This window comes from Panthera pardus, unplaced genomic scaffold (assembly GCF_024362965.1).
Source record: "Panthera pardus isolate Hobbes unplaced genomic scaffold, ASM2436296v1 HiC_scaffold_11, whole genome shotgun sequence".
Lineage (NCBI taxonomy): Eukaryota > Metazoa > Chordata > Mammalia > Carnivora > Felidae > Panthera > Panthera pardus.
Genome location: NW_026526666.1, coordinates 56,732,952 through 56,759,235, shown reverse-complemented (window position 1 = coordinate 56,759,235; position 26,284 = coordinate 56,732,952). Strand labels below are relative to the sequence as shown.

Below are 26,284 nucleotides of genomic sequence, written 5' to 3'. Positions count from 1 at the left end.
CTTTTCATTCCTCTCCTACTTCAAAATACTGCTTATAGATAAAATTTACAATGTCAACATTGGTTTTGAACTGCATCAAATCCTTTGTGGAATGAGGTGGAGTAAAAATAAATATTTTCATTTCAAGTCCATACCCCCCATTCACTTCATTACAGTCTTGCAAATTTGACCAAGTAAACCAGTCAATCTCTGACAAGATGTCGGGTCACGCAAGCCACGCCATCCCAATCACACAAGCTCAGATTCTCTCTCCTCTTATTTCTTAACGCTGGAAGGCTGTGAAGAATCCAGAAAGTGGGATATAAGACGTGGGGGCAGAGGATGTGGAGTTTGAGGGATAGATTAAAAAAAAAAATCCAATGACTGTTGAGCAGTCACTATCTGCCAGACGCTGTGTTTTCATGTGTGTTATATAAATTAATCTTTGCCATAAACTTGTTAGGTAAGTACTTACACTCATTTTCACAAATGAGTTAAATTGGGGGTCTATTTAAGTCATTCACCAAAGTCAAATAGTGGGCAAATAGTTAAAGCTAAGTCTGTGTCTTACAGATGTGTACTCTTGCATGGGCCCAAAGGAACTTGAGAAAGTGTACAATGTGAGACTAGACAAGGAGACTAGGGGAAAGATAACTTTGTGGATGAGAATTCTGGCAGTTGGGACCCTCGGTTGATCCTGGGGGTGTTCTGGTGTTAGGGAGGTGGAACCATAGGGAATGAGGTGTTAGGAGCAGTGAGGGTATGAGTTGGAATGGAGACGTTGCTTCCATGTTATCAAGTATGCTTCAAGTATCAACCGGTGAGGAAGAGACTAGATTAGGTTGGAAGATATGTGCCTAGCACAGCTGACTAGCCAGTCATTTGCCATGGATAAATAATGCAATTTTTTAAAACCGTTTTTCACTGGGGCACTGGGTGGCTCAGTCAGTTAGATGTCTGACTTCGGCTCACGTCATGATCTCACAGTTCGTGGGTTCAGACCCCGTGTCAGGCTCTGTGCTGACAGCCGAGAGCCTGGAGCCTGCTTCGGGTTCTGTGTCTCTCCCTCTCTCTCTCTGCCCCTCCCCTGCTCACTCTCTGTCTCTCAAAAATAAGTAAACATTAAAAAAAGGTTTTTTTGAATAAAATTGTTTTTCACTTTGTAAGACTTAAAAAGGACCGCTATCCCACATTTTCTTATAACTTTAATAATAATAGTAATGTAGAATATATGCCTTTCAGAGGGTAATTATCGTAATGGCATTCCAGGTAAATACATTCCTTGAGCCCTTACTTAACTCTAGGATTGGAGCGCTCGAGCTTTTTATTCTACCCTGGCTGCTGTAATGCTTACATTTGGTCTTCATTACCATCAGTGTCCCAAGGCCTGGATGTTGTATGACAAGGCCCGCGCTGCTCAAGACCGTCCCCGGCATCTTGTCCCCCTTCCATTTTCTGTATGCCCCTTTAAGGTCTTCTATCCCAAGGCCTATCAGTTCCAAGCTAGATTAGCCCTCTATTCAGTCTACATAGCATGGTTGCCAAGTGAATTCTAAACCTGCCTTCAAGACTGCCAGAGGGTATGGGCAGACCACAGATTGAATTTGCAGAGGGACCTGGTTTTGTTTCCTGTCCCCATTTAGGGGGTTATGTTGCTGATGCCCGGCATCATGAGCGTCCTTCGGCTCTTGAATGCTTTTCGATTCTGCACACTGCTGTGTAATCGCTGTAGGACTCACTCACACATGGCCTCGTGCTGACTAAAACTGTTTGGCAAGAGTGGGACTGGGCTGTGTCAGCTAACTCATGGCTTCGAGCCAAACTGCTGTCCAGAGCCCCCCTCCCTCTTGCAGATCTGTAATCCAGGTTTGTCAGGGTATATGTCACAAGATTGCCTTGGCTGCTGGGGTTACGGACCCACCCCCAGCTCAGGTTGCCTCACCCACACACTTTTCTGAAAGACTTAACACTCGAGCCACATGATGAGTCAAAACCCTTCACCATTCCTTACAGCACTGCCCCCTTCCCTGAGCTGGAAGAGCTAAGGGTCCATGTTAGAGGTGCAGTGGGCACTTTTTACAAATGAGCAGGGCTGGGGTGCGTTCCACAGCCTTGAAATAGAAATAAGCTAACTGGCACAGAAGTTGATTAAATGCATCATGTTAGCCCTGTTAGGAACATGATGCAACACTAACATGAAAAATTATGGTAGCTAGTATTTACCAAGCATACGCTATGTACCAGGCATTGTGCTAGGCACTTTGTAAACATCATCTCGTTCATTCCTCCCATGGTTGCTATTATTGTCCTTTTTATAGTTGAAGAAGATGATGATGCTCAAAGAGGTTAAGAAACTTGCTCTTTTGACTTTGCTGTGCTCAGCTAACTGACTGCAGACATTTTTGTCATGACCTCTCCTGTAACTGCATCAGAGAGCTACGGAATCTTTGGATTCTGTGTTTTTATTAAAAAACCATTTCTTGTTAGAGTTGATAAACTTTTAGCTTGTTAATCTGTGCATTAAAAAAAGGTTGAAGCTACTTTCATGTAAACTCAAACACTTAATTAAACTTTTTTCCCCCGGATTGGTTTTCAGTTCTGATATATTTTTTTTTAATGAATAGGCTTTATTTTTACAGCAATTTTAGGTTCACAGCTTTAGGTTAGTGAAAAGTACAGAATTTTAATATTTACACCTCCCCAAATAGTTTCCTGTATATATTAACATGTGTTGTTCATGTGGTACATTTGTCACAAGGGAGGAACTGATATTGACCCGTTATTGTTAACAGAAGTCCATAGTTGACATAAGGGTTCAGTTCTTTGTGTTCTAGATTCCGCGTGTTGACAAATGTATCTATTATTGCAGTGTCATACAGAACAGTCTCACTTCCCGAAAAATCACCTGCCCTCCAGCCGGTCATCTCCCCAAGTCTCCAAAATTACTACTCATTCTGTGAATAGTTCAGCCTTTAACTGGATGTTTTTAATGGCCTCAGAGTCTTAGAATTTCTTCCACTCTGCTGCACGTTTCTTCTTAACCCCCTCTTACTTAAGAGATCTCAGCCCCACCCAGTTCCCCCCATCACACTTATGACCACATATGTGGCCTGGAAATGTCAAACTGGTGGTGGCCTCAGTTCGAAAAATTTCCCTCCTCCTGAATCTTTAGTATTCAATGTTAAAATCTGCTGATGTAAATATTTACTTTCCTCAGGTTTCCAGTTAGTTTCTGTTTCTCGTTTTCCTCCTTTTAAATTTAACAGAGGAGGGAGGTGCTATTTCAGCATTTCCTCCTGAGGATTCACTGAAATAACCGCGTGCTAAGTTTGTTGTTTATAATCGTGTTACTACAGGGTGGCAATGGCAGAGAAACTCAAGAGAAAAGCTGCTGGTTTAGCTTCACACATTCAGAGGTGAGGGTCAGGCAGCGAGGTTGCTTGACATTAGATTATAGTGATCAGATGCATGGAGCTGTTAGAATCAGGGGCTCCCGCTGTGGTCTCTCACTAATTCCCCTCTCACCCTCGCCTCCTGCCTACCCACCTACCCTTTCCGTTTTTGCATTATGTCGAATCCACGAAAGGCAAGAAAGGAGAGTTCTGTTTCTCTTAGCAGCAAAGGAAGTACCACAGCATAAAAGTAGATGTATATATGTGGTCCTCCTTGTGACAGGGCCATCTGAAAGTCATTCGAGTAATTTATTACTTTGTTCCAGGAGAGGGTCGGGAAGGGGGAATACAGATCGCGAGACACTGTGCCAGAGGCAGAGAGAGGTCTTCTCTGCTCCGAGGGAGGGGGGTTTCCAAGTGCTAACAACGCAGTTCAGAATCACTAAAGTTGTTTCAGCAGAACACTGAGGAAAAGGACAGGAACCATCTGTTGAAATGGTTCTTGCGTGATGCTGCATTTTCAAACAAAGCCCTCGAAAAGCGTTTTTCAGATGGGTCTCTTTCCCGTGAAGCTGCCACCAAGAGAGCGCACTCGGCTAGCTGCTAAATGACCCCACTTTGATGGCCGACTCGGTCAGCACCCGCTCTTGTTTATTTTGCACGGGTGTTCTCCTCCAAGGGTGTGCTTTGAGGCCGTCAAATACCCTTCCTGGTGTGAACCCAGAAAATCCTCCCGAAAAATCCACCGCTTCTGCCCATTTCCTTCTAAAGTGCTGACTCTTCTACTTTGAAGTTGGTGGGGGTGGCTCTGAATCCGTAACTACTTCGTGGGGAAAGAGGAAAACCACAAATACACACAGGCCATTGTGACTCTGGCCTGGCGGGGTCTCATTTTCCAGCCGTGGTTTGTACACCCGAGCAGGCTGCAAGGGTTAAGTAAACTTCGTGGCTAGGAATGACTTCACGGCCCTGGAATTTGGAAGAGCCCGGGTTCCCAGTACACTGTGGCCAGCCTTAGCATCGCCTTTGGGTGTAAAAACCACTCTCAGTTACCCAGACCGAATTTTTGGTTCCTATCACGCTGCTGCATAATCTACGAAATCCGGCAGCTGAATTGTCCTGGCTCTACCACAAAGCCCGGCTGCTGGGTGGCTACAGGACTCCCGACTTGTTTGTCAATGGAGAGGGGGAGTGAACGGAGCCAGGCATATGCCTCAGCCTGGCATGAGGTAGCACCCTAGTGGCTGTTTGCTGCCTTCTGCATGTGCACTCTTTCTGTATTCTCACACGAGAATCATCACTCGGATCCGAGGTGCAGTTCCCTTTTCAACTTCCTTTTGAAGTCTCTAGGTCCTTTGTGTGTCTCTGAGAACCCATATCCATAGGCACGGATTTTCTGGCGAGCAATGCAGTAAGAACAACTGGCGGTATGCTAACCTGACACGATGGAACTCGTACGGCAGAATTAACTCAGCTCCAAGGTGCCGTATGAAAATGCAGCTCTTTGATATGAACAAGCCCAAACTTGGAAATTACAAAATGTTCTTGCAAAGAAGGACTCGTGAGGAAATCGGTATAGGATGAGGGATTCCAGACGTCCAGGCCTTGGGGGGTGCCATTTAAGCAGTTGCAAGATTTTAGATCCTTGGTAGAGGAGAAGAGAGTTGAAACTTTGTTTTCTGAACAAGTGGCCTATTGGCTATGATCATTGCATGGGCATTAATTTTAAAATTCATATTCTTAAGCAAGCCCTTCTTTCCAAAGAAGCCATTTGGGTGTAAGCATTAAAGGAAGAAACAAAAAGATTATAATAAAAAATAGACTTCAGCCCTAGCATGAACAGTGGCTGTGACCTTGCCTTTTGTTTGCCATTACACAATTCAATGGCAGTCCACTCAAACTATGCTCTCGATCAATATCCTATTAAAGCGGCACAAAAAGTCTCCATAAACTTAGTGGTTAGCTATGTTTATAAATGGAACTCGGCATAATTAGATGGTCAATAGCAGGCTCTACTAGTAATTTTAAAATGAACATCACACATTTTCTATCTGTAGAAGTCAATGGCACCTCTTCCACATTGAAGGTATGGTGTGCCGCAGACGAAAGGATGGGCGACCCTTGAAAAAATCATAATGCCTGTCGCTAAAATGCAGTTTTTAAGGAAAGTCTGTTAAGTTGTGGAATAGAAAATACTGACTGGCCCTGTATATGTTTTCATTTTGCTTCCCTAAGCCACCTTATTCTGAATATATTATGACATTGCAAATGTTTTCTAGTTTTAATCAGCCCCTCATGGAGATACAAAATAATAAATATTACCATACTGTTAGGAAGGAAAATATCAGTCTGGCTGGCTTCATTTAGCAGGTTTCCTCTACTCTAATTCAATACATTTTCAAAATAAATACTGAAATCGAATTAGTTCAGTTTTGTTGTATAATTTTTTTCTCTTAATTTTCTTGACATATTTGGGGTGACTATTTGGACAGCAAAGCCAGCGGCCAATGGACTAAACTGGCAGTAATAGGAATTTTCATCAAACTCTTTCTTTCGAATCCCAGCTCACAGTAGGGGGGGGCCACATGTGATTTTTCCCATTCTGTTCTCATCGAGCAGAGAAAGAGCCACACAAAGTGAGAGGTGTCCCCATCCTTACCACAAATTGAAATGTACAAGATACCTTGTGTTCGATGTGGCCCTGTCAGTGGCATTATGCCCACCATTTCACTGATTTTGAAACTGGTTAGGGGGCGCCTGGGTGGCTCAGTCGGTTAAGTGTCTGACTCGATTTCGGCTCAGGTCGTGATCTCACGGTTTGTGAGTTGGAGCCCTGCATTGGGCTCTGCGTTGGCAGTACAGAGCCTGCTTGGGATTCTCTCTCTCACTCTCTCTGCCCCTCCCCTGCTCTCTCTTTCTCTCTCAAAATAGATAAATAAACATAAAAAAAAAACTATGGTTACAAGAGGCTTATGACATCAGCACATCCATTAGACAATGCTATGCTTGAAAGTCCAGTTTTTTCTGTGACACTCCTATCCCTACAACCTTCCTGGTTAAAGCTGTTAGAGAGTTCTCATGGCAGGATCTTAGGGACCCTATGTTTTTGGTTCTTAGCTGAAGCTCTTGCTAAAGTGACCAGACTGTGAGCATTCTCATTTTAAACATTTGACTCAGAGAGAAGCAAAATACATTAACACTTTTTTTTTAACATTTAAAAAAATTTTTTTTATTGTTTATTTATTTTTGAGAGAGAGAGAGAGAGACAGAGACAGAGAGACAGAGTGTGAGTTGGGGAGGGGCAGAGAGAGAAGGAGGAACAGAATCTGAAGCAGGCTCCAGGCTCTGTGCTGACAGCAGCGAGCCCAGTGCGGGTCCTGAACTTACAAACTGGGAAATCATGACCTGAGCTGAAGTCAGGAGCTTAACCAACTGAGCCACCCAGGTGCCCCAAAACATGTAACACCTTGACATATGTATGAATTTGTTATAGTGATCTCTGATCATATGTTTGTCTATTTCTGATCTTTTCTAGCTAATTCATGGGTTATGCTCTCTAGATGTAATACGTTATATAAAATCCATATTTAAGATGGCAGCGTGGTATCATGGCCCAGGATATAGAAGTGAGGATCTGACCCTGCCATTTACCACTATATGACTTTGGGCATTACTGATCCCCCTCTCTCAGCTATGTTCTCCTCCTAGTCAGCAATCATTTATTCAGTCAGCAAATCCATTCTATACCAGCTGTGTTCTAGGCCTGCATCTGAATGCAGTAACACCTCTCAGGAGTGTTTTCAGGATTAAGTGAGAGAATGTCAGGTGTCTAGCATATCCTAGATGCTCAACAGTGGTGACTACAATGGTTATTATTGAACGAAGCCTCTGTTCCTGGTCTTTTACTGTGTGTGTTCAGAGCTGATCCTTTAGGGGATCACACTATCAGCAAATTTATTAAAAACGTGTGTGTGTGTGTGTGTGTGTGTGTGTGTGTGTGTCTGTATGTGCTCTGTGTGCATGTATAAATTAAAAAGGACTGATTTTAGATTCAAGTTCTAAAAGTCCATTTATTAGAAGGACCATTCCCGTGACCCCTTCCAAATTACTAATTCTGATGGAATAAGAGCATGCCAATACGAGATCTAATTCATCTGCTTTAGGAAGCCAGAAAATTCTTATTCCTCAACTTTTCAGCCCAACCTATACTTCTGCGTTATTCTGGAAATTTCTCTTCCAGGGTATCCTAATGGGTAGCAAGATGTTTTAAAATTCTCAATCTAACACTGACAGGTTAACAACTTTTTAAGTCACTAGCCACACCTTGGTTATTTGTAATCAGTTTTTTTTTAAATAGTACTCAATTCTATAGTATTTGAATTTTGCTTTCTTATATATTATGGACATAAAAATTCCCTGTGAGGAACAGGGGCACCCTGAGGTCATTACCGCAATGTGATTTTTTTCATGAACTTTTCCATATGAACTCATAAGCCTCAATTTTTTTTAAGAGCAGATATTCCTATCCAATAGGTAACATTGGAAAACTAAAAGGTATTTTTGAGATTTTCAAAAGCCTGACAGAAATTTTACATTACCAGCACAATAAGACCACAAATATTATTGAGATTTTGGCTGGCATATATTTCCCTAGCTAACACCTGCTGATTAGAAAGACTCTTGTTGGTGACACCATCGGCATGTCCAGGATGAGATCACTACAGCCCATGCTCAGCAGAGCCACATGTTAAGTCTGACAGGGGAACTGAGTTAATGCAGTCTGTGATTGATAGGAGTACCTATTAACACCCAGGATCTTCCAGTGGATGGAGGAGGGGGACAAAATAGTTCTTAGTGAAAATATTGAGAATTATTAGTATAGACAGCTGGATTTGTAGGTTGTTGGGATGAGACCGTTGATACAGTTTGGTTTCCTAACAGCTAATGGTCAGACAGTCCCCGTGCACTCTTGGTAAAGGGGCTTATGTTTAGAAGCCCTTCCCTGGTTATAGATCACAGTGGTGGAAAGGCGTCTTAGGCCATCATATCCGTCCCCTGTCAGGGAAGACTTAATCCCATGGCTGAGGCTGTATCAGATACTAAACGGGTACCACATTTGACCTCAACCAAAAGCTAAGATGAGATGATACTCTAAAATGCAGAAAATCGATTTCAGTCCCAAAGGCAGAAGCCACTAATGCAGGAGCTCAGTCAGCATTGCCAACCCCACTGTGGATTGCTCTGCCCGACCAGTGTCAGGCCCTCCATCCCGGGAAGCCCTGGCCAATACTCCCAGCTGGAAAGCCCTGGAAATGCAAAGAAGGAAGATGATGAGATAGAAGTTTCCCACTTAATTGATACATGATCTTTTTTTCTATATAAATCTTGTTGAATCTATCTCTCTAGTTACTGATGATGAAGGAAAGACAGAGTAGAAATGTTAAGTTTCACTTCTGTTTCTTTGGGCTGATATCTGGAGATATTTAAGGCTCACTGACCTAGCTGTGTGATCTTGAACACGTTACTTAACCTTACAGCTAATTTTCTCATTTGTAAATGAGAATAAACAAATACATGTTCTGTGGGGACACTGCAAGGCTGAAGTGAGATAATAATTCAGGTAAAAACACATAGCACATCAGCCTGGCACATGATAAACGATCAATAAATATTAGTTCTTAGCTGTTTTTTATTAATAAGCTCATATCATTTTCATTCAATTCAGCAAACATTTGTTGCATGTGTGATATATGAAGCATCTCATGCTGTGTGCTGAGGAGAATACAGAAATGAGTAGAAATAGTTCCCTCATTTATAAAGTAGATAACCTAAGTTTCTTGAAATCCAAGACTAAGCTTCCTTCGTGGCAATAAAGTGACTGAATACACTAACTCACAAACTGAATTCACAATCATCAAAGATAAACCATCTGCAAGATTCAGAGCAGGGAGGAAGAGGGTATCAGAGAATTGTTCTTGTTTTAATGGGAAGGAAACATTTTTTCTGAAATAAAAATTTCTCTGTTCACCTCTTCCTCCCCCTTCTGGCACCACAAACCCACATATTTCTTAACTTGTGTCCACAAATGTGGATGTGTGAAAACGGTGCTCTGTCTGCATCCGCAGATGCCGTTGACGGGGTTAAAACATTCTGCTCGCTTTTGGCACCTAATACTACGTTTCATAAAAAGCCTTGCTTAAATCTCATAATAGCAGGGAAGCTCATTTCCACATAGAGGGAAATCCTTGTTTTGGTCCAGTGCCTTTCTTTTATGTTCCATTTTGGAAAACTATACTCCTAGCCTGCCTTGGTCAGACCTTTTAGAAAGGCAGGGTAGGAAAAGGAGATCAGCACGCGGTTTACAGACCAGAAATCTGCTTGGCAGAGGAGTTGCTGAAGACTGTGGTGTAGAAGCTGCAGAGAACGTACCTTTATGATTGATTTCCATTCAAGTCAGACTGACTGCAGTGTGGTCATTTTTCTAACCCATAACTGCTCACACTGCGGCGGTCTGCTATCTGCAGGGTGTCTGAATTATAGCCGTGTATGTCCGTGTTACCTCTTACACAAATTACTTACACTGGTTTCTTTTTCCATGCAAATTCATCAGTTTTACAGCCCCTCATAGCCACAGTCAGGAAACTCTGGCCAACAGCACAAATTGATAAAATGAGTTAATTTTACTATACTTATGTGTTTTTTTTTCTTTCTAAAAGCCTTCTCTCATAGGCAGTGTTCAGGAAGCATATTACAGTAAAAGGAAGATAACAAAGGAGTTGAATTTTCTTGCCATAAATTACTTTCCAAGTTAATTCCCTTTAACGATGATTCCAGATTTGCTTGAGTGTGCATAGCATTGTGTATTTTACAACTGTGCCTTTGATAGAAAGAAGACCAAGCATTTTCCCATGTTCACTCCTTTTGTGCCAGTGACATGGACTGTCTTATGAGATCTTTGCCACTAGAATGCAAAACAACACTAAATTGTGCTGGGCCTCTAGAACTGTGTGCTTGTTGTTGGAATGTTTTTTACCCCCAAGCCTTAATAGACAAGTTCCCAAAGTCCCAGTGAGTACATAAGATTACACAATCCGGAGAGAAATACACCTCTCTTATTTTTTTCCTACTTATTTAATACATTGAAAATGAAGTACTATATCCTGGTAGTCTTTTTTGAAGGTTACCTATCAGCCATGCGTCCATATTCCTTAGTTGCCATGGAGTTTCGAGGAAGGGGCAGCTATGATCGTTCATCTCTAAAATGTAAACCCCACAAGGGCAGGGGGCCTTATATATCTTGTCCAATGATGGATCTCAAGCATCTGGAACAGCGCCTGACACATGAAAAGTGCTCCATGAAATTTGTCGAATCCCATAAGAGGCAGCATCTCAGAGACTATGGGCCGTTAGCAATAGGCTGGCCACACTAGTCACTCAGTTAATGCTCCCCACGGATTCCTGCTGAACAAGTTGTAAACTCAGTGTACGGTCATCCCCCAGGCAGAGTAGCTTGAAATTTTGGATAGAATTTTTTTTTTCCATCACCCTCTCTTTTCCAACAACGCAAGCCCGAGCAGATTGTCTCTGGTGGATGGCAGAAGTTCAATAACCACAACCTTATCCAACTACTAATGTGTACAGAAGAGCAGGTCATTAAGAGGGTTGGCTACTAAAGTAACCCCTTTCTTCCAATAGCCCACATTACTATAATGATTCCTTAATAGCAAACCATTTATTAAAAAATGACACAAAGACTGCATTCTACTCGTGACAGGAAAGAAGGGGGTGGGGGGGAAGGGACAAAGGGCTTAGAAATGACATCCGATGAGACGATTCCCAAAAGTTAATCTTTTGAGAAAAACTCCCCTATGAAACAAAATCCACAAAAACTTCGGGTGTGAGTCATTGCAGTGCTACTTAAGAAAGTCGAGGAACCAGTCCTCACGCTCCTGTGTAGATTTATGGATTTCTGAGTTTCGTTTTGCATTGTGTAAAGTTGGGGGGCGCAGAGGGCAAATGGAGAGGGTGACTGCTGATTCCCCTTAATTCAGGACATATTTATTGCTCATCATCTGTTGTGTTGTATTGATTGTCGTACAAGACTCTGCAGAGCTGTTTACGAACACGGAAAAGGCTATTGGAGCTGTAGGATTAAAGGTCCTCTGGTAGGACCCTCTGACTTCACGACCAGGGAACGTTACTTCACCTCTTTGTGCTTCAGTTCTTTCCCAGGAGCGCTGTGAGTTTAAATGAGATGATGTGCTTAAAGGGCCCAGACCGGCATCTGGCCCGTAAATGATGCTTAATAAACATTAGGCTTTGTTATTGTGCTGGTTATGGCCATGGCAGTGCTGGTGAGTTTGCATTTCTAACATAATTATTATGAGAGTTGTGAGGTCCAAAAGTTTAAATGACTTCGGCTACACGGGTGGTTGTTGGCAAGGCTGAAACTCTAGACAGTCTCACCCAGGCTGAGACCAGCACTTTTTCTATGGCCTAGGATGTCTGGTCCTCAAAATGCACTCAATCTGGCTGGGGAAAAAATGTCATGTATGAGATCATTTAAGAATGATAGAGCCTAGGGTCGAGTACAAGTGGAACAAAATCAGGTTTCACACTATATGGAACAGACAGAAAGTGTTGTGGTTGGTCCAGTCCTTCCTTATCATCCCCACCCTTGATTGGCAGTGGCTACATAATCTCTGTGACATATCAGCAGGCTGTTAGTCTTTGGCTTCAGAAGCCCAGCATGACATCCTAGGCAGACATTGTTCAAGTCATTTAACCCTTGACAACTTTTAGTTCCCCAATTTGCAAAAAGGACTTATTCCTATTATTAGCTAAGAAGTGCATTGTGTTACATACATCTTATTGATATTTTATATTTGTTAGAATGGTATGATCCATATGCTTGTGTATGCCCTTTCACAGTGCACATCTGGACACTGATCTTTTGTACCTGTTTACCAAGGTGACAAACATCCATTGTGAAAATTCTGTTTTCTTTCTTGGCAACATGGTTTAGGCCTCCATTCCCTCTTGCCACAACTCCTGCATCAACTTTCCAACGGGTTTCCCCCCTTAGTCCCCTTTTGTGCATTCTGTATAATGTTTCTCAATTCAACAATGATCATTTCCCTAGTCAGAAACAGTCATGGATCCCACAGGTCACTAACTGTACTTCCTGCCTCCAAACTTACGCACATACTCTGTCATTTGCCTAGAAACTCTCTCCTCTGCCTCTTCAAATCCTGCCATCCTTGAAGCCTAAGTGTAAGTGTCCAACCGTTCTTGAAATCGAATCTTTTTTTGATCCCGCGAGCCAATATGATCCATCATGCCTTTGAATTTTCCTAACACATCCTTTGCATTTCTCCTATGAGATTTATCACATTCAGCCTTGAATTTGATGTTCAAGTATTGTTTCGTCATTCCGCTCTGTTGTAAACCTTGTGAGACAGAGACACTGTATACCTTTTTATCATCTCAAGTTTAAGGCAAATATTGTAAATAAGTGGCAGGGTAGTATGACAGGAAAAGCAATGGGTGTCGCAGTGAGACATTCTAGAATTTTAATCTTGGACCTCCCTCTTTCTTGCCTCTCTGTGATCCATGACAAACAAGTTAACCTCATTTCAGGGCTTAGTTTTTCTCTCGTAGAAAAGGTACTGTCCTCTAAAAAAGGTTGATTTGTGCATTGAGTGAGGTATAAGAAAAATGGTCCCCAGGTACTCAGGAAAGCCGGCTGAAAGCCCACCTCTCCTAGTTACCTCTCTAAGGCTCTTCCTATTCTCCAGTTGAGAGGCACTGAGAATACCCAACTCACTGCAGGGACACTTAATGGTAACCCCTCCCCACAGGTCTGAGGCTTTCTCTTTAACTGTCACCGTACCACTGAATCTGATCGCATTCCAATCGGCTGACCTTCATGTGAGACATATGCACCCAGACACTCCCGGGGGATGTTTCCTCACCTGACTGTTCTGAAGAACGCAGAGTTTGGGTTGGTGCTTTATTAGGACGATGTAACCCAGGTTGTGAAACCCATTCTCATTTCAGAAATCTAATGATGTCATAAAACTTTTCAGGCGCTCATAGCCAGTTTTCCAGGCCCTGAAGTTACACACCATAACTGCAGTAGACACTTCGAGAAGCGTCATAACGCTGCCAGTCCACCTGATGCCGTTTGCTAGATCACACACACTGTGCTAAGTGCTTTAACAGGAAGTCAATATATGGGCAAGTGAAGGAACATTTCTGTGGGTTCGTTATTTTTTTTTTTTAAGTCTCTCTGAGAGGTGTGCGCACTATATTTACACTGTATCTTCCATTCTTCGCCTATTCTGGCTCCCTTGACATTTTGAAAAGATAATCTAGGCAGAGGACCTTTTTCCAGAGTAGAATGTGGTAAATAGAATGTTAAGTGTAAGCGCCGCTGGGCAGAGGGCCCCAGACTTCTCTCAGTCCAGCCAGGTCTCTCACTCACATCTTGCTTTATCTTTCCTTCCGAGCCTGGGAGTGAGGCTTGCGCACTGTGGCCGGTGCTCAGGCATGATGCACCTGCTGCATTCGGGGGATGCCTGAGCCCCATCCCAAGGCTTTGAAAGAAAAATCTAAATCCATACCCTCGACACTGATCAGCTGCATCTCTCTTCTTTAGTTAATGAGACGTGTGGATCTTTAAGCTCCACGGAGGCACAAACATTAATAAGTACCTGTTATATGTCAGGCTGCTAAGAGAGGTGAGCGGTGATGTATTTGAGTAGTCTCCTCCCCACCCCCAGAGCCTATTTCATACATAAAATATTATGGAATAAAAGGGGAAACTATGCAGATAAATTTAGTATAAAGGCAAATTGGGGAATGGCTAGCAAAATTATTCATTGGAACTCTGTTTACACTTATTGTCAAGTCTAACCATTCGTCTTTGAACTAAAGGCCTTTCCTCCATTACAGCCTGTCATTAAGAGATATGTTTGAATTTCAGAAAAGTATATGTGAATTTTAGAGCTTTCTATTTCTTAGCAGTGACTGTTTTAATATAGTTGTGATTAAGGTCTAGCCATTGCTATTAACCCAACAACTCAGTGTTTATTCTTAGATATTATTGTATCCCTTCCCCCCTTTCCTTGATTACATAGTTCTCTTATGGTACTACATTTCACCCAGTTGCCCAAGTAGTAATCCTGGGAACCGTCCCATACTCCCCCTTTTCCGTTATTACTACACTGAAGAAGTTAACACATTTTCCTGATTCTAATTCCTAAATAACTTACACTAGGCTCCTCCTTCTCATCCCTTGAGTTTAGACCCATCCCCACCTTGTCGTTTTTAAATGACTCCGCTGGCCTCTATGGTTTTACTGATTATATTCAACTGCCGCCCTGTCCCCCATGCCTACCCTCACCACAGGATGATGTTTCTAGGTTATAAAGGCAAGTCTGATGATGCATTCTCACATTCTGCTGGTTCTCCTTTAACTGGCAACCAGTTCCAGTTGACCAATGCTTACTGACTGCCTCGTGGTGTCAGGGATTATATTAGATGCTGGCAATATAGCCCCAATGGCCCCCAATTAGTAGAGTGTGATAAAGCGCTTTGATAGCTTATAAACTAGGGAATGTGCTGGACTCACATCCACTGTCCTTAAAGAACCCTACCAGGGCCTTCGGAAACTGACCTTAACCTTCCCCTCTTTTTCCCATGTATTATGAACTTTATCACACCAAGTTATCAGAAAACCAGTATTCATTTTATGTTCTCTTACCTTTATAAATGCTGCTCCCCCTACCTAACATGCCTCTATCCCTCTCAGTTGGGTGAGCCCCACTTATCCTTTTAACATCTTCCCAGGCATCATGTTTTCTGAGGACTTTTTTGCCCCTGGAACTTCTTATTCCCCAGCTGGGTTGGATACCCACTTCTGTGTGGCCATATAAATTTAGGAATAACTCGAGCAAAAGACTTATCACACTGTATTGAAATTAACCTGCCAGCCTTCCCTCTAGAGTTGTTTCAGGGTGGGGATATGTCTTTCATCTAAGTGCCTTCCTTACCCTGCACCATTCTTGGCAATGAAAGTCCTTGGTTCATGATATTTCTAATTATCCCTTCTTCTTATGGATATTAGCCTCTGTTTAATTTATTTATATATCCACTTACCTGGGCTTAACTCTCAAACCAATGTCTTAATACAGTAATACATGAATCTGTGTCTCCCACTTTTGCATAATCTTTCAAAAGAAGAGAATATTTGTACTAATATAGTTGTACCACTAGCTGTGCACAGAGTTGTTTTAGAAGATTGATAGATGTTATTTATTCATTCAAAAATATTTATTTAAGCTGCTACTGTAAACAAGGTGGTCTGGAGGCTCCAGACCATAAAAAATACAGAGAATCACATCTCACCTAAGGATCAGCTCTGAAAATCACATATAGTCAAAATTATCCTTACCAATCCCTTAAATCAGACCTCAGCAACTTCTACATAAATATTTTCTGGTTTGTGAGCCATATGGTGTCTGTTGTGGCTGCTTGTCTCTGCTATCACAGTGCAGAAGCAGAGACAATATGTAAATAAATGGGTGTGACCATCTTCCAGTAAAACTTTATTAAGAACTGCAGCCCAGGAACCATGGTTAGAGGACACTGCCTCCAGGGAGAAGGTGGGACAACTAAAGTAATGGCATATGTAGGTGCCATGGCAATTCAGAGTAAGGAGAAATCACACATTTTTCATCACGGGAAATTGACAATGGGAAACCCAGAAAGCTGAGTTTGTGGTTCTGGACTAATTCCAAAATGCTGATGAGTGAAAGCTATCAAGATCAGCCAAAATTAGGAAAGTCCAGAGAATGTTCTTGCTGGTCATCCAAGAAAAGTTTCAAAGCAAAACATGGAGGCGTTTTTGTTAAAAGCATCCAGGAATGTTGCAGTCTTGGTGACAGTTTGCCATTATTACAAAAAGAGAAAAGATAAAAGGTAAAATATAAAACAGAGTCCCTCTGTTATAGGTGATTTTTGTTGTCAACAATAATTGGAGGTCAGGGTTCATTACTGATGATTTTGGATAAGCTTATCAAAGAAATTTAGAAATAAAATGTGTTAAATGCAACAATGATATGTGTCCTCATTGATCATTTATTCACAGAACATAACTTTTTTTTTTTCCTAGCACCAATAGCTGCAGGAACTGGCCCAAATTTTTCTCTCTCAGATTTGGAAAGTTCTTCATACTACAGCATGAGTCCAGGAGCGATGAGGAGGTCTTTACCCAGCACGTCCTCTACCAGGTAATTTGATTGGTGGCTCTCCCTAGTTACACACCTTGATTTTGAGCCTAGAGGCACTTGCAATGTGTGTTTGCTGGTAGAAGATATTAGAGAAGTGTGTTCAGCCCCATCAGACTTTCAGTCTCATTGGGAAGAGAAAGCAAATGCACATACAGCAGAAACAAACAAACAAACAAACATCTATACACACACACACACACACACACACACACACACACACAGTGTGGCATAGGCTAAAAATAGTTAAAGCTTTATTCAAAAAGACAGACTTGAGTTCAGTGATAAATGTTGGTTAGGGTTGGCAAGATGGGAAGGAAAAGGAATGGGGTCTGGGTGGGGTAAAGACATGAGCAAAGCATAGAGAAAGATGCATGATGAACACAGCATGTTCTCAGGAGATTAAGGACAGCTCTTGACCAGGGGAAAGGGCACCTGTTTTGGCTTGTTTGGCAAAATGCTGACACTGGCGACACCAGTTCCAGTCCCCATGCCCACAGCAGATATTACATCTCAGTCCCTTCGCTTTTCCCCCAAAGGCCTCAAAATCCAGGCTACTGGAGTTGCCTGTGACATTGATATCTAGGTGTGAGGTTGTAAAAATGAATGCAGTCCTATGGCACAGGGAGGGGTGGGGGTGCTGGATTATAAATTCTGTTGCACCAGGGGACCTTTAAAAAAGTAAAACTGGAAGAGCACAACCAGATAATGATTCCAGGGTTCTTGATCCCCTCGAGGTCACAAAGCCCAAATCAAAACGAAGCATTTTGCAAGACCCTGTTGTCTCTGGATAACCGGTACCAGAAGGAAAGGGATTAGGCATTAAACCCACAGTATTCTTTTACAAATTGGCTTTAGCACTGGACTGTGACAACAAAGAAAAGAATGGTGTAGAATGATCTTTAATGTTTGTGTACTTTGCAGAAAAAAAAAATGTTTCACAAAGGTATATTCTTCTTTAAAGCAAGCCCCAGAATTTTATAATTTAAAACAATGGCCAAATTATAGAAATTTTCCTTGGTAGAGATTCCTTCTTACCTTGACTTTATATATTTTAACCAGCATTACTTTAAGAGAGAAAGAAAGAAAGAAAGAAAGAAAGAAAGAAAGAAAGAAAGAAAGAAAGAAAGAAAGGGAAAAAAGAAAAAGAATCAGCTTAGTCATTACTAATACCTCGAAGACAGCTAAAGAAACAGTTATTCCCTAAATACAACCACCAAATCCTCCCCTCATCTTTCATGTCGTTTAAATGTTCCCCTTAGTTCACTGTAGTATCAGATCCTCAGGGGGGAAAAAAAAGTTTGAAATCCAAAGTACATTTATAATGAAAGAATGAGATTGTGAACGCATTCGGATGTTAATACATTTTGAGGATTTTGAATGTTTGCTGATGGAAGGGACATTGTGTGTAACGGCACTCAGTCAACATGAAAAAGCTTTGCAAACACTTGTGGCAGTGATTAATTTAAAAGTTGATGGGCTGTTTGTTTTTCATATGTGTGCTACGCATGTACCATGGACGTCCCAAACAGTGCTTCTCACCCCCATCCTTTGGACTTCTCCAGCTGTTTGATTGCCTTTTGTTGTGATTCTCTGAGTGGAAACCTGGTTTTTAATGTCATTTAAAAGGCTACTGTCATTCTCATATTCTGCAAATAACTAACCCTGATAAGGAGCTAATTATAAACATCAGCAGTAGTTAATAACTTGGTAATATGTTTGTTTTACTCTCATTAGGCTCTCCTAGGATAATTTTTTTTTAAAAAAATTATTCTCTAAATATATAGACTCAGCAGAATTATCTGTGTACAGGTTAGAAAATGTGCCCAGAAGAATACCCCAGATTTACATATAGAAAAGTTCATCCACCAATCAATATTTGTTCATGCTGTGCCAATATTAATTGGTCACTTGCTCTGTAGCAGACACTGTGAGATGCTTTACATACCTGATATGATTTAATATTCACAATACTTTTACAATATAGACAGTGTTGCCATTTAACACTGACTGGATCAACCCACAACCCAGAGAAGTTAAGTAACTTGCCCAAGGTCACAGATCTAGTAAATGGCAGAGTCTATATTCAAATTCAGGTGTGCTGGAACTTTAAAAACACGGTATTCTAGGGCCACCTGTGTGGCTCAGTCAGTTGAGCATCTAACTGTTGATTTTGGCTCAGGTCATGATCCCAGGGTCATGGGATCAAGCCCCATATTGGCCTCTGCAGTGAGCTTGGAACCTTAAAGTTTCTCTTTCTCTCCCGTCTGCCCGTCTCCCTCACTTGTGCGCTCTCTCTCTCTGTCCCTCTCTCTCTCTCAAAATAATTAATTAATTAAAAACATGATATTTTCCCATTGGATCCCCTTAGGAATGGGGCTCACTCTTTCAGTAAGGAACAATAGAACATAAATCCCCCCAAAAAGGAATATCTACTATCCCTATTTTTCCTGGATACTTAGTGTTTGCTACCTTGAATTATTATTACCATCTTTTGAGATCTGTACAGGTCCTGCCTCCCCATCCAGACTGTTAAATCCCATAGAGGACGGTGTGTAATTCGGCAACATTTATTTATTTTTTTATTAAAAAAAATATTGTGTTTATTTGTTTTTGACAGAGAGAGAGAGACAGAGCATGAGCAGGGAGGGGCAGAAAGAGAGGGAGACAACAGAATCTGAAACAGGCTCCAGGCTCTGAGCTGTCAGCACAGAGCCTGATGCGGGGCTGGAACTCACAAACTGCGAGATCATGACCTGAGCCGAAGTCGGACACTCAACCGACTGAGCCACCCAGGCGCCCCAATTCGGCAACATTTATTAAGTAACAAGGGTATTGTCCTAGGCACTGTGGATATAAAGTCAAGTAATAGGAGCTTCTGTATCTAATGGTAGAGACTGACAAATAAATGAAAAATTTCAGTTCAGGGTACTATGAGCGTGCAGGAAAGAGGCATTTTGCAGTTTTGTGGGTACAAGGTAAGGCTTTTATGCTTTGCATATAGTAGGAATTAAACAAACATTTGGAATGAAGGTAATAGTTTTACCTTAATTTCTAGGTGGATTTTCTAGGAACACAACAAATTACACACACAGAAAGAGATGGTGCATCACTCCTCAAAAGAGTATTTCTCTTCCCTCTTATGTAGAGATCTTACTGGTACTTTCTTATTTTCCTCAAATGTTTCTGGGAGAATAGAATCAGTGTATTCAAAAGTCAAGAGCAAGAAACCGGAATCAATGACTGATGCATTTCTACATTAAAACAAATAATAAAGGAGATTGATAGGCATTAACTATAGCTCTGTACCTCTTCATGGTAAACATCTCCAAAATCATAGAAGGGGTTGTGTAAAAATTGGGATAAAATATACTTTTTTTCTCCCAAAGAACTTCATCAAGATAAACTAACTGTCAAGGTTGTGAAGTCAGTAAACTTTGTCTTCGAAGCCTTCCACTTGTCCATCTTGGCACTGCTGACTTTCTTCACTCCTGGATCTTTTTCTCTCCTCCACTCTGTTCCTCTGCCCTGCAGACATTTGTCCTGTATCAAACCTCTGAAAAGTCCTTGGTTTCACGCTAAGGTGAGAGCTAATAAGTACAGACTTCCACATTTAGGATTTAATACCTGCACAGGGAATTTGCTTTTTATTAAAGGACATCAAGGAAATCAAAAGCTTTAGAAACTCAGAAAAATATTAATAACGGAAGAATGATGGGCAGTGAGTGGAGTTGGCCTTTTGCGTTAGATCTCATTGAATCATGACACTTGGCAAATGCTTGTCACAAGTACTCATGTGGCTGTTTCTAAGTCACCAGCCCAATTCAGCAGTTTTTTGAACATCTGCTATTAGCCAAACACAGGCAATAGAGATTTAAAAAAAGAAGAAAAGAAAGAAGGCCCTTTCCCTACAGATCTCACAGTCACATCAGAACATAAAGGTCTTGCCTTTTATTAACCAGGAAACATCAGGGAAATATGTATTTTGTTTTTAACTTCTATTCCACCAACTTCCAGAATGATTTCAAGTGGCTTTCAACTTTTAAATACAGCAAGTACTGTTAAATATAGAGAGGCCAGAGACCATATGAAAAGATAGGAGAGATTGTTAGATCAGAAACCTTAACCAAGAGTTTAATCCTGAGATTCCTGGTTGCCAAGGCAAGAAGGGAAAGCACTATGTTATATAATGTGCATTTCTGATAAAAGGAAACAATAGAAATTAATTCAAAGTGTCCATATTTTTTTTCTGGCTTATGTATTTGGAATAATTTTTTTTTTATGTGCACTTCCTTCTATCAAAAATGTCTAGGGGCACCTGAGTGGCTCACTTGGTTAAGCACCTGACTTCGGCTCAGGTCATGATCTCCTGGTTTATGAGTTCAAGCCCCACATCGGGCTCTGTGCTGACAGCTCAGAGCCTAGAGCCTGCTTCAGATTCTGTGCCTCCCTCTCTTTCTGCCCCTCCCCCACTCATATTTTTTCTCTCTCTGTCTCTCTCTCTCTGTCTCGCTCTCCCTCTCAAAAAATAAACATTAAAAATATTTTTAAAAATTTTTTCTCTCAGATGTAGTTTCACATAAAATATAGAAAAGTTGTTCCAGTGGCTATTTTTCATTGAACTTCAAGGAAAGCCCAGCAAAGGACATAAAATAAGTTATGAAAGGTTTTTCCTTTGGGTACGAAGCTAGCATGCTACAGATGTGTTGCCTTCCTGTGATTTGGCTTTAATGAGAATAGAACTTAAAGGCAAAGAATACTGGAATACCAACTTTAATCGTTAAAATTTCTTGCCTTAAATTGGGTCCTCCACATTTTTTTATTCAGATTGCTGCAATAGCCTCTTAAACACCTCCCTGCCCGTAGGTTCTGTCTCCTTTTTCCTTTGCTTTTCCAAAGCCATCATCTGCAAAATGACCAGAGTGACCTTTCTGAAATCGACTCTAATGTCACTCCCTGTTGAGACTCTTTCAGGGAGTCTCCATTGCTTGTAGGACAAAATCCAGATACGTAATTTCTTCTGTAACCTCCACCCCACTTCTTTCACGATGGCCCTCCCCCGACTTCAGCCAGGCCAAACACCTGGCAGTTCTCTGTGTGTGTCACGCCTTCCTCATGATGTGGCTTCTGCCTGATACACACCTCCCTCCTGGGGGTGATGTTCAGAATGTCCGATAACCTGTGTGACATGAGCATACCGATTAGAACAGAGGTCGCTCTGCCACAATGCTCACGCTAAGTCCTGGAATGCCCCAGATGCACCAGAGACGTTAGCCCTTTAGTTTTTGGATCGTGAGGGTGTCCTGGGGCAAATACCGGGGTGGCAAGGGTGGGGAAACTTACAGAGCTTGAGACAGTGGCACTTTGCCAATTGATATAGAAGTATTTCAATATTTTGAAATAATAATGGCTGCCTGAGTGGTGCATGAGCTGAAAAGCAGCCTCTCTGTGCCCTTTCCTTCCTTAAACCCTGTGTCCTTGACACTCACTCTTTACAGCTCAGGAACTATCTCCTTCAGGAAGCTTTTCCCAACCTTCCAGGCATATCATTGTTTGCTTCTTTCATCAATGAACCCACTGTGTCATACATGCGCTTGCACGATAGTACCTGTATTTCTCTTTTGCACAATTTTATTTACGTCTATGAGACGGGGCCGTGTCTCATGCATCTCTATATCCCAGCATTTAGCACAGCCCCTAGTACATAGAAGGGACACAGCATGTGTTTGATAAATGAAAACATATTAAAAATTCTGTACCCTGACACATGAGGAAGAGGTTTCCCAGTGGGCACTCCCACTAGGTATGAAATCTATTCATTCTGCTAGTACGTTAGTGACATAATCAATTAAGACAATTAGAACATATTAGCAACATGGCATTTCACTGTCTTTTTACTCCTGAAGCCTCAACTTGGGAGAAAAATTCAGTCCTTCAACTGAAAGAAATGAGATACATTCTGGAAATTTCCCAATCATGCCTTTACAAAAATAACAAATCCAGAACTTCATTTTGGGAACCTCTGTAGAAGCACAAAAAGAGGAAGGGCATAAAAAGGATAGGGCTGCTCTTTTTTCCATGTCCCCGATTCTCAGAGGGAAATGCACTCCTTGCCCCTATTTTTTTTTTTTTATCTGTCTTGTTCACTGTATTATCTCTAGCATCTACATCAGAATCTGGACTATTGTAGCTGCACAGCAAATATTTTTTGAATGAACAGATCCAAGTGGAAGATGAGAAAACACAGGGAAAAAAAAAAACAAAAGCAATCCAAGCTTTTCTCAAAGAGCTGTCAACCCTGATTTTTACCCTTTCTGGGGTGCCAGAGGTCTAGGGACATTGCTGATGGCTAGGGGCCAGCTGCTGCCTGAGGAGACACGAAATGTGGTCTTCTTACGGACACTTCCCGGTGGAGACAAGAGCAGGAGCCAGCCACCAGTTCCTCAAAGGAGAAAGGAACAGGATGTGGCAGTGGCAGCATCTTGAGGGACAATAAAAATCAAACCCAGACACTTGGAACAACACAGACCCACGACTTTGTTCCACCTCCAGTGACTCACTAACCTGAACCTGAGCCTAGAGAGAGTCCTAGAACTCCACCGAGTTGCCCAATTACTTCCTCCTTTGGCTTTCTTTCAGCCAGAGATGCAGTGTCCAAGAGAGGTGGTTTGGAAGGCTTTTAAACTTGTACCCGTTTATTATTTCAGCTCCACAAAGCGCCTCAAGTCCGTGGAGGATGAAATGGACAGTCCTGGTGAAGAGCCATTTTACACAGGCCAAGGGCGCTCCCCGGGAAGCGGCAGTCAGTCGAGCGGATGGCATGAAGTGGAGCCAGGTAAGCGGGGCGGGCGCGCTCAGGCCTACAATGCACATGGCGGCCATGCCACGTACAGAGAAGGAAGCAGGCTCGAAGCAGTCGACGGGCTGAACGCGAACACTTGTTTGTCTCTGGCTGCTACTTTCTTGAAAGGGCGGCTGTGCAAAGCAGCAATTCAACTGAAATGAAAGGCTGGAAGAACACTGTGTGGTTTTTGACGCTTCCATATTTTTACCTGCACTACAATCCCATATGCATTTGCCTTTGCTTTTGTCTTTATGCCAAGAGCCTTTGGGGATTGGCTTTTTGGATTGTCTTGGAACAATCTTAAATAGAAACCTGTCAACTTTTTCAACTGGACTAGGAGACTGGGCTCCCTGTGCCACAGTTTATACTTAGATTTGTGTAAAAGGAGGAGATGTTTAAATATTTTTTTCCTAATTTTGGCTATCATCATGATAGTTTTTCTATTTAAATGGAACAACTATCTTTATGTCCATCTCTAGTGAAATAAGCAAATGATGACTGCTATTCTGACCTCCCGGGATAGTCTAGTCTTGGCTCTGGAGTCTTGAGAGGAATAGTTTGGATAGCAGGAACCTTTTGAAACCTTAATCAATGTCTAACCTCCACATGAACAAGGGAGAATCTTCTCCAGTGCCTTCCTCAATCTGCAAAGTCAGATGAATCAAGAGGTTAGAGTGTGGGCTTTGGAATAGACAGAATGTAATCCTGGCTCTAGCTCCTGCTGGCTGTGGGATTATGGGCAAATGACCTAACCTCTCTGAGCATAAATGTTCCCATTTCTTTATTTTGTCAATAATAATAGCGGTTTCAGTGCTCTTGAGAATTAAATAAGGTAATATATATGACCCATCTAAGAATTATACATAGCACAGAGTAAATTTAAAACAAAATGCTTTCTGATCGTTCTCCCCCACCTATGCCTCAGAGTGATTCCTTGCAAGACCAGACAGGCACCAAGGAGATTTCTGAGCCCACCCTTTGGTCTTCAGATCTTAACTTCTGTCTCTCCTCCCTGACGTGTTAAAAAGCAGTCCTCAGAGGCAATAGCATGAGGGAGATTTGGGGGTTGATGGAACTGTCCTGTATCCGGATTGTGGTGGTGGGTTCAGTAATCCATCTATATGTGTGTTTATGTTCACAGAAACGTACACCTTCCATCCCCCACCCCTACAGTTTTATTGTATGATAATCGAAAACAGAACAAGACCTCGGGCCCCATTGGACGAGTCCTTTATCTCACTCCCCTTACTAAAAGGCAGAAATTTCACTTGGCCTTGCTTCTACCTAGCAGGCTCACTCACGTACTCAGCCATCCTCATAGGGAGCTTTCTGTGGATGAGACACCGCCTGGTTCTGGGAACTCCGGGGTGAATGGGAAGGCTGTGGCTTTTGCTTTCAAGGAATTCATGGTTGGGGGTCGGAAACCTGCTGAAGGAGATCATTACTTGGTGATATGGCAAGTAGGGAGATGGGGACATTAGTCTCCTTTTTCTCATTGTTTCTAATTATTACCAACACAGCACTCAGGGTGTGGTGGACCGTCTGTCAAGGTGCAGCTTCGTGCCACACTTAGCCCATGCCAGTTCACTGAAAGTGGCTAAGAAATAAGCCCAGGCTGGGCACCTGGGTATCTCAGTCTGTTGAGCATCTGACTCTTGATTTTGGCTTAGGTCATGATCCTGGGGATGTGGGATTGAGCCCCACGTTGGGCTCTGCCCCAAGCACGGAGCCTGCTTAAGATTCTTCCTCCCTCTGCCCCTCTCCCTGGCTCACACATACTCTCTCTCTCAAAAAAAAAAAAAAAAAAAAAAAAAAAAGAAAGAAAGAAAGAAAAAAAAAAAAAAAAAAAACCCAGGCCTAAATGAAAATGCTGACTGCTGACTGCTCATTGCCACTAATGGCATCATCAGCAAGACCTCAGGATAGTGCCAATGAAAAGTTTATGTGCTATTAAAAAATTAAAAGATGTACAACTTCTTTGAACCCTTTTTAAAAGGCTAATTAGAGTCCTATCCAGTTCACCTGCTTCAGTGAAAATCAGAATCAAAATAGGTAGGTTTGGTACATTGTGTTCGAGTGTTGTACTAATGCAGTTTTATACATATTGAAGCTGCTTTGCTGTGTTGATATACGTGAAGCTCCCCCACCATGAGACTGTTCTCTGGGTCCTTAAGTAGATTTTTGGGGAGCCTATTGGGGGCAGAGAGGGTAGGTTAAATATAGGGTACTTTGACCTAGTGACTCTTGTTTTCAGAGTAATTCTATTCCTGTTTGCACCTTATGATTTAAATGATCATAAATTTTAACATCTGAATGCCTGTATCCTTCACAGTTATTAAATAATGGAAGTTTAATGGCCAGATTATTTGGGGGTAATGATACTATATATGTAGCATAATAGAGAAATCCCCCACAATTATACTATATTCTTGGATTGGTGCTCCATTCTGTATCCCCGTTTCATCACAGAAAAATGCAGTTTCATGGTATATGTGTTGGGAGTGGAGACGGGGGTGGGGGGGAGAGGACAGTGGATACGTTTATATGTGGCCATATTCAGCATAGAAAGTCATAATTGAAACAGGGCCTGAGGGGACATTAAAACTCAACCAAAGGATGTTGTACATGTTCGTGGTGACTTTGGTGTCATTAACTCACACCAGCCATTTTAAATGGATAATTTATGCTGCCAGATGGTCCTTTTTGGGGATTTTCCATCTAGCCCAATCCCCTTTTTGGCACAGAGAACACCCTTATGTTGTTCCCACACTGATCTG

General features: G+C 41.9%; 1 protein-coding gene across 11 annotated transcripts in view; it reads left to right on the top strand.

Moving 5' to 3' along the window:
- Positions 1-26,284, top strand: part of NFIA (nuclear factor I A) — a 571,401-nt gene that overhangs the window by 443,077 nt on the left and 102,040 nt on the right. For all 11 annotated transcript variants that reach the window (XM_053894638.1, XM_053894628.1, XM_019449090.2 and 8 more), the window contains exons 5-6: positions 16,549-16,666; positions 23,371-23,498. In XM_053894638.1, the coding sequence (XP_053750613.1) occupies positions 16,549-16,666; positions 23,371-23,498 (246 nt within the window). The remainder of the gene's footprint in view (positions 1-16,548; positions 16,667-23,370; positions 23,499-26,284) is intronic.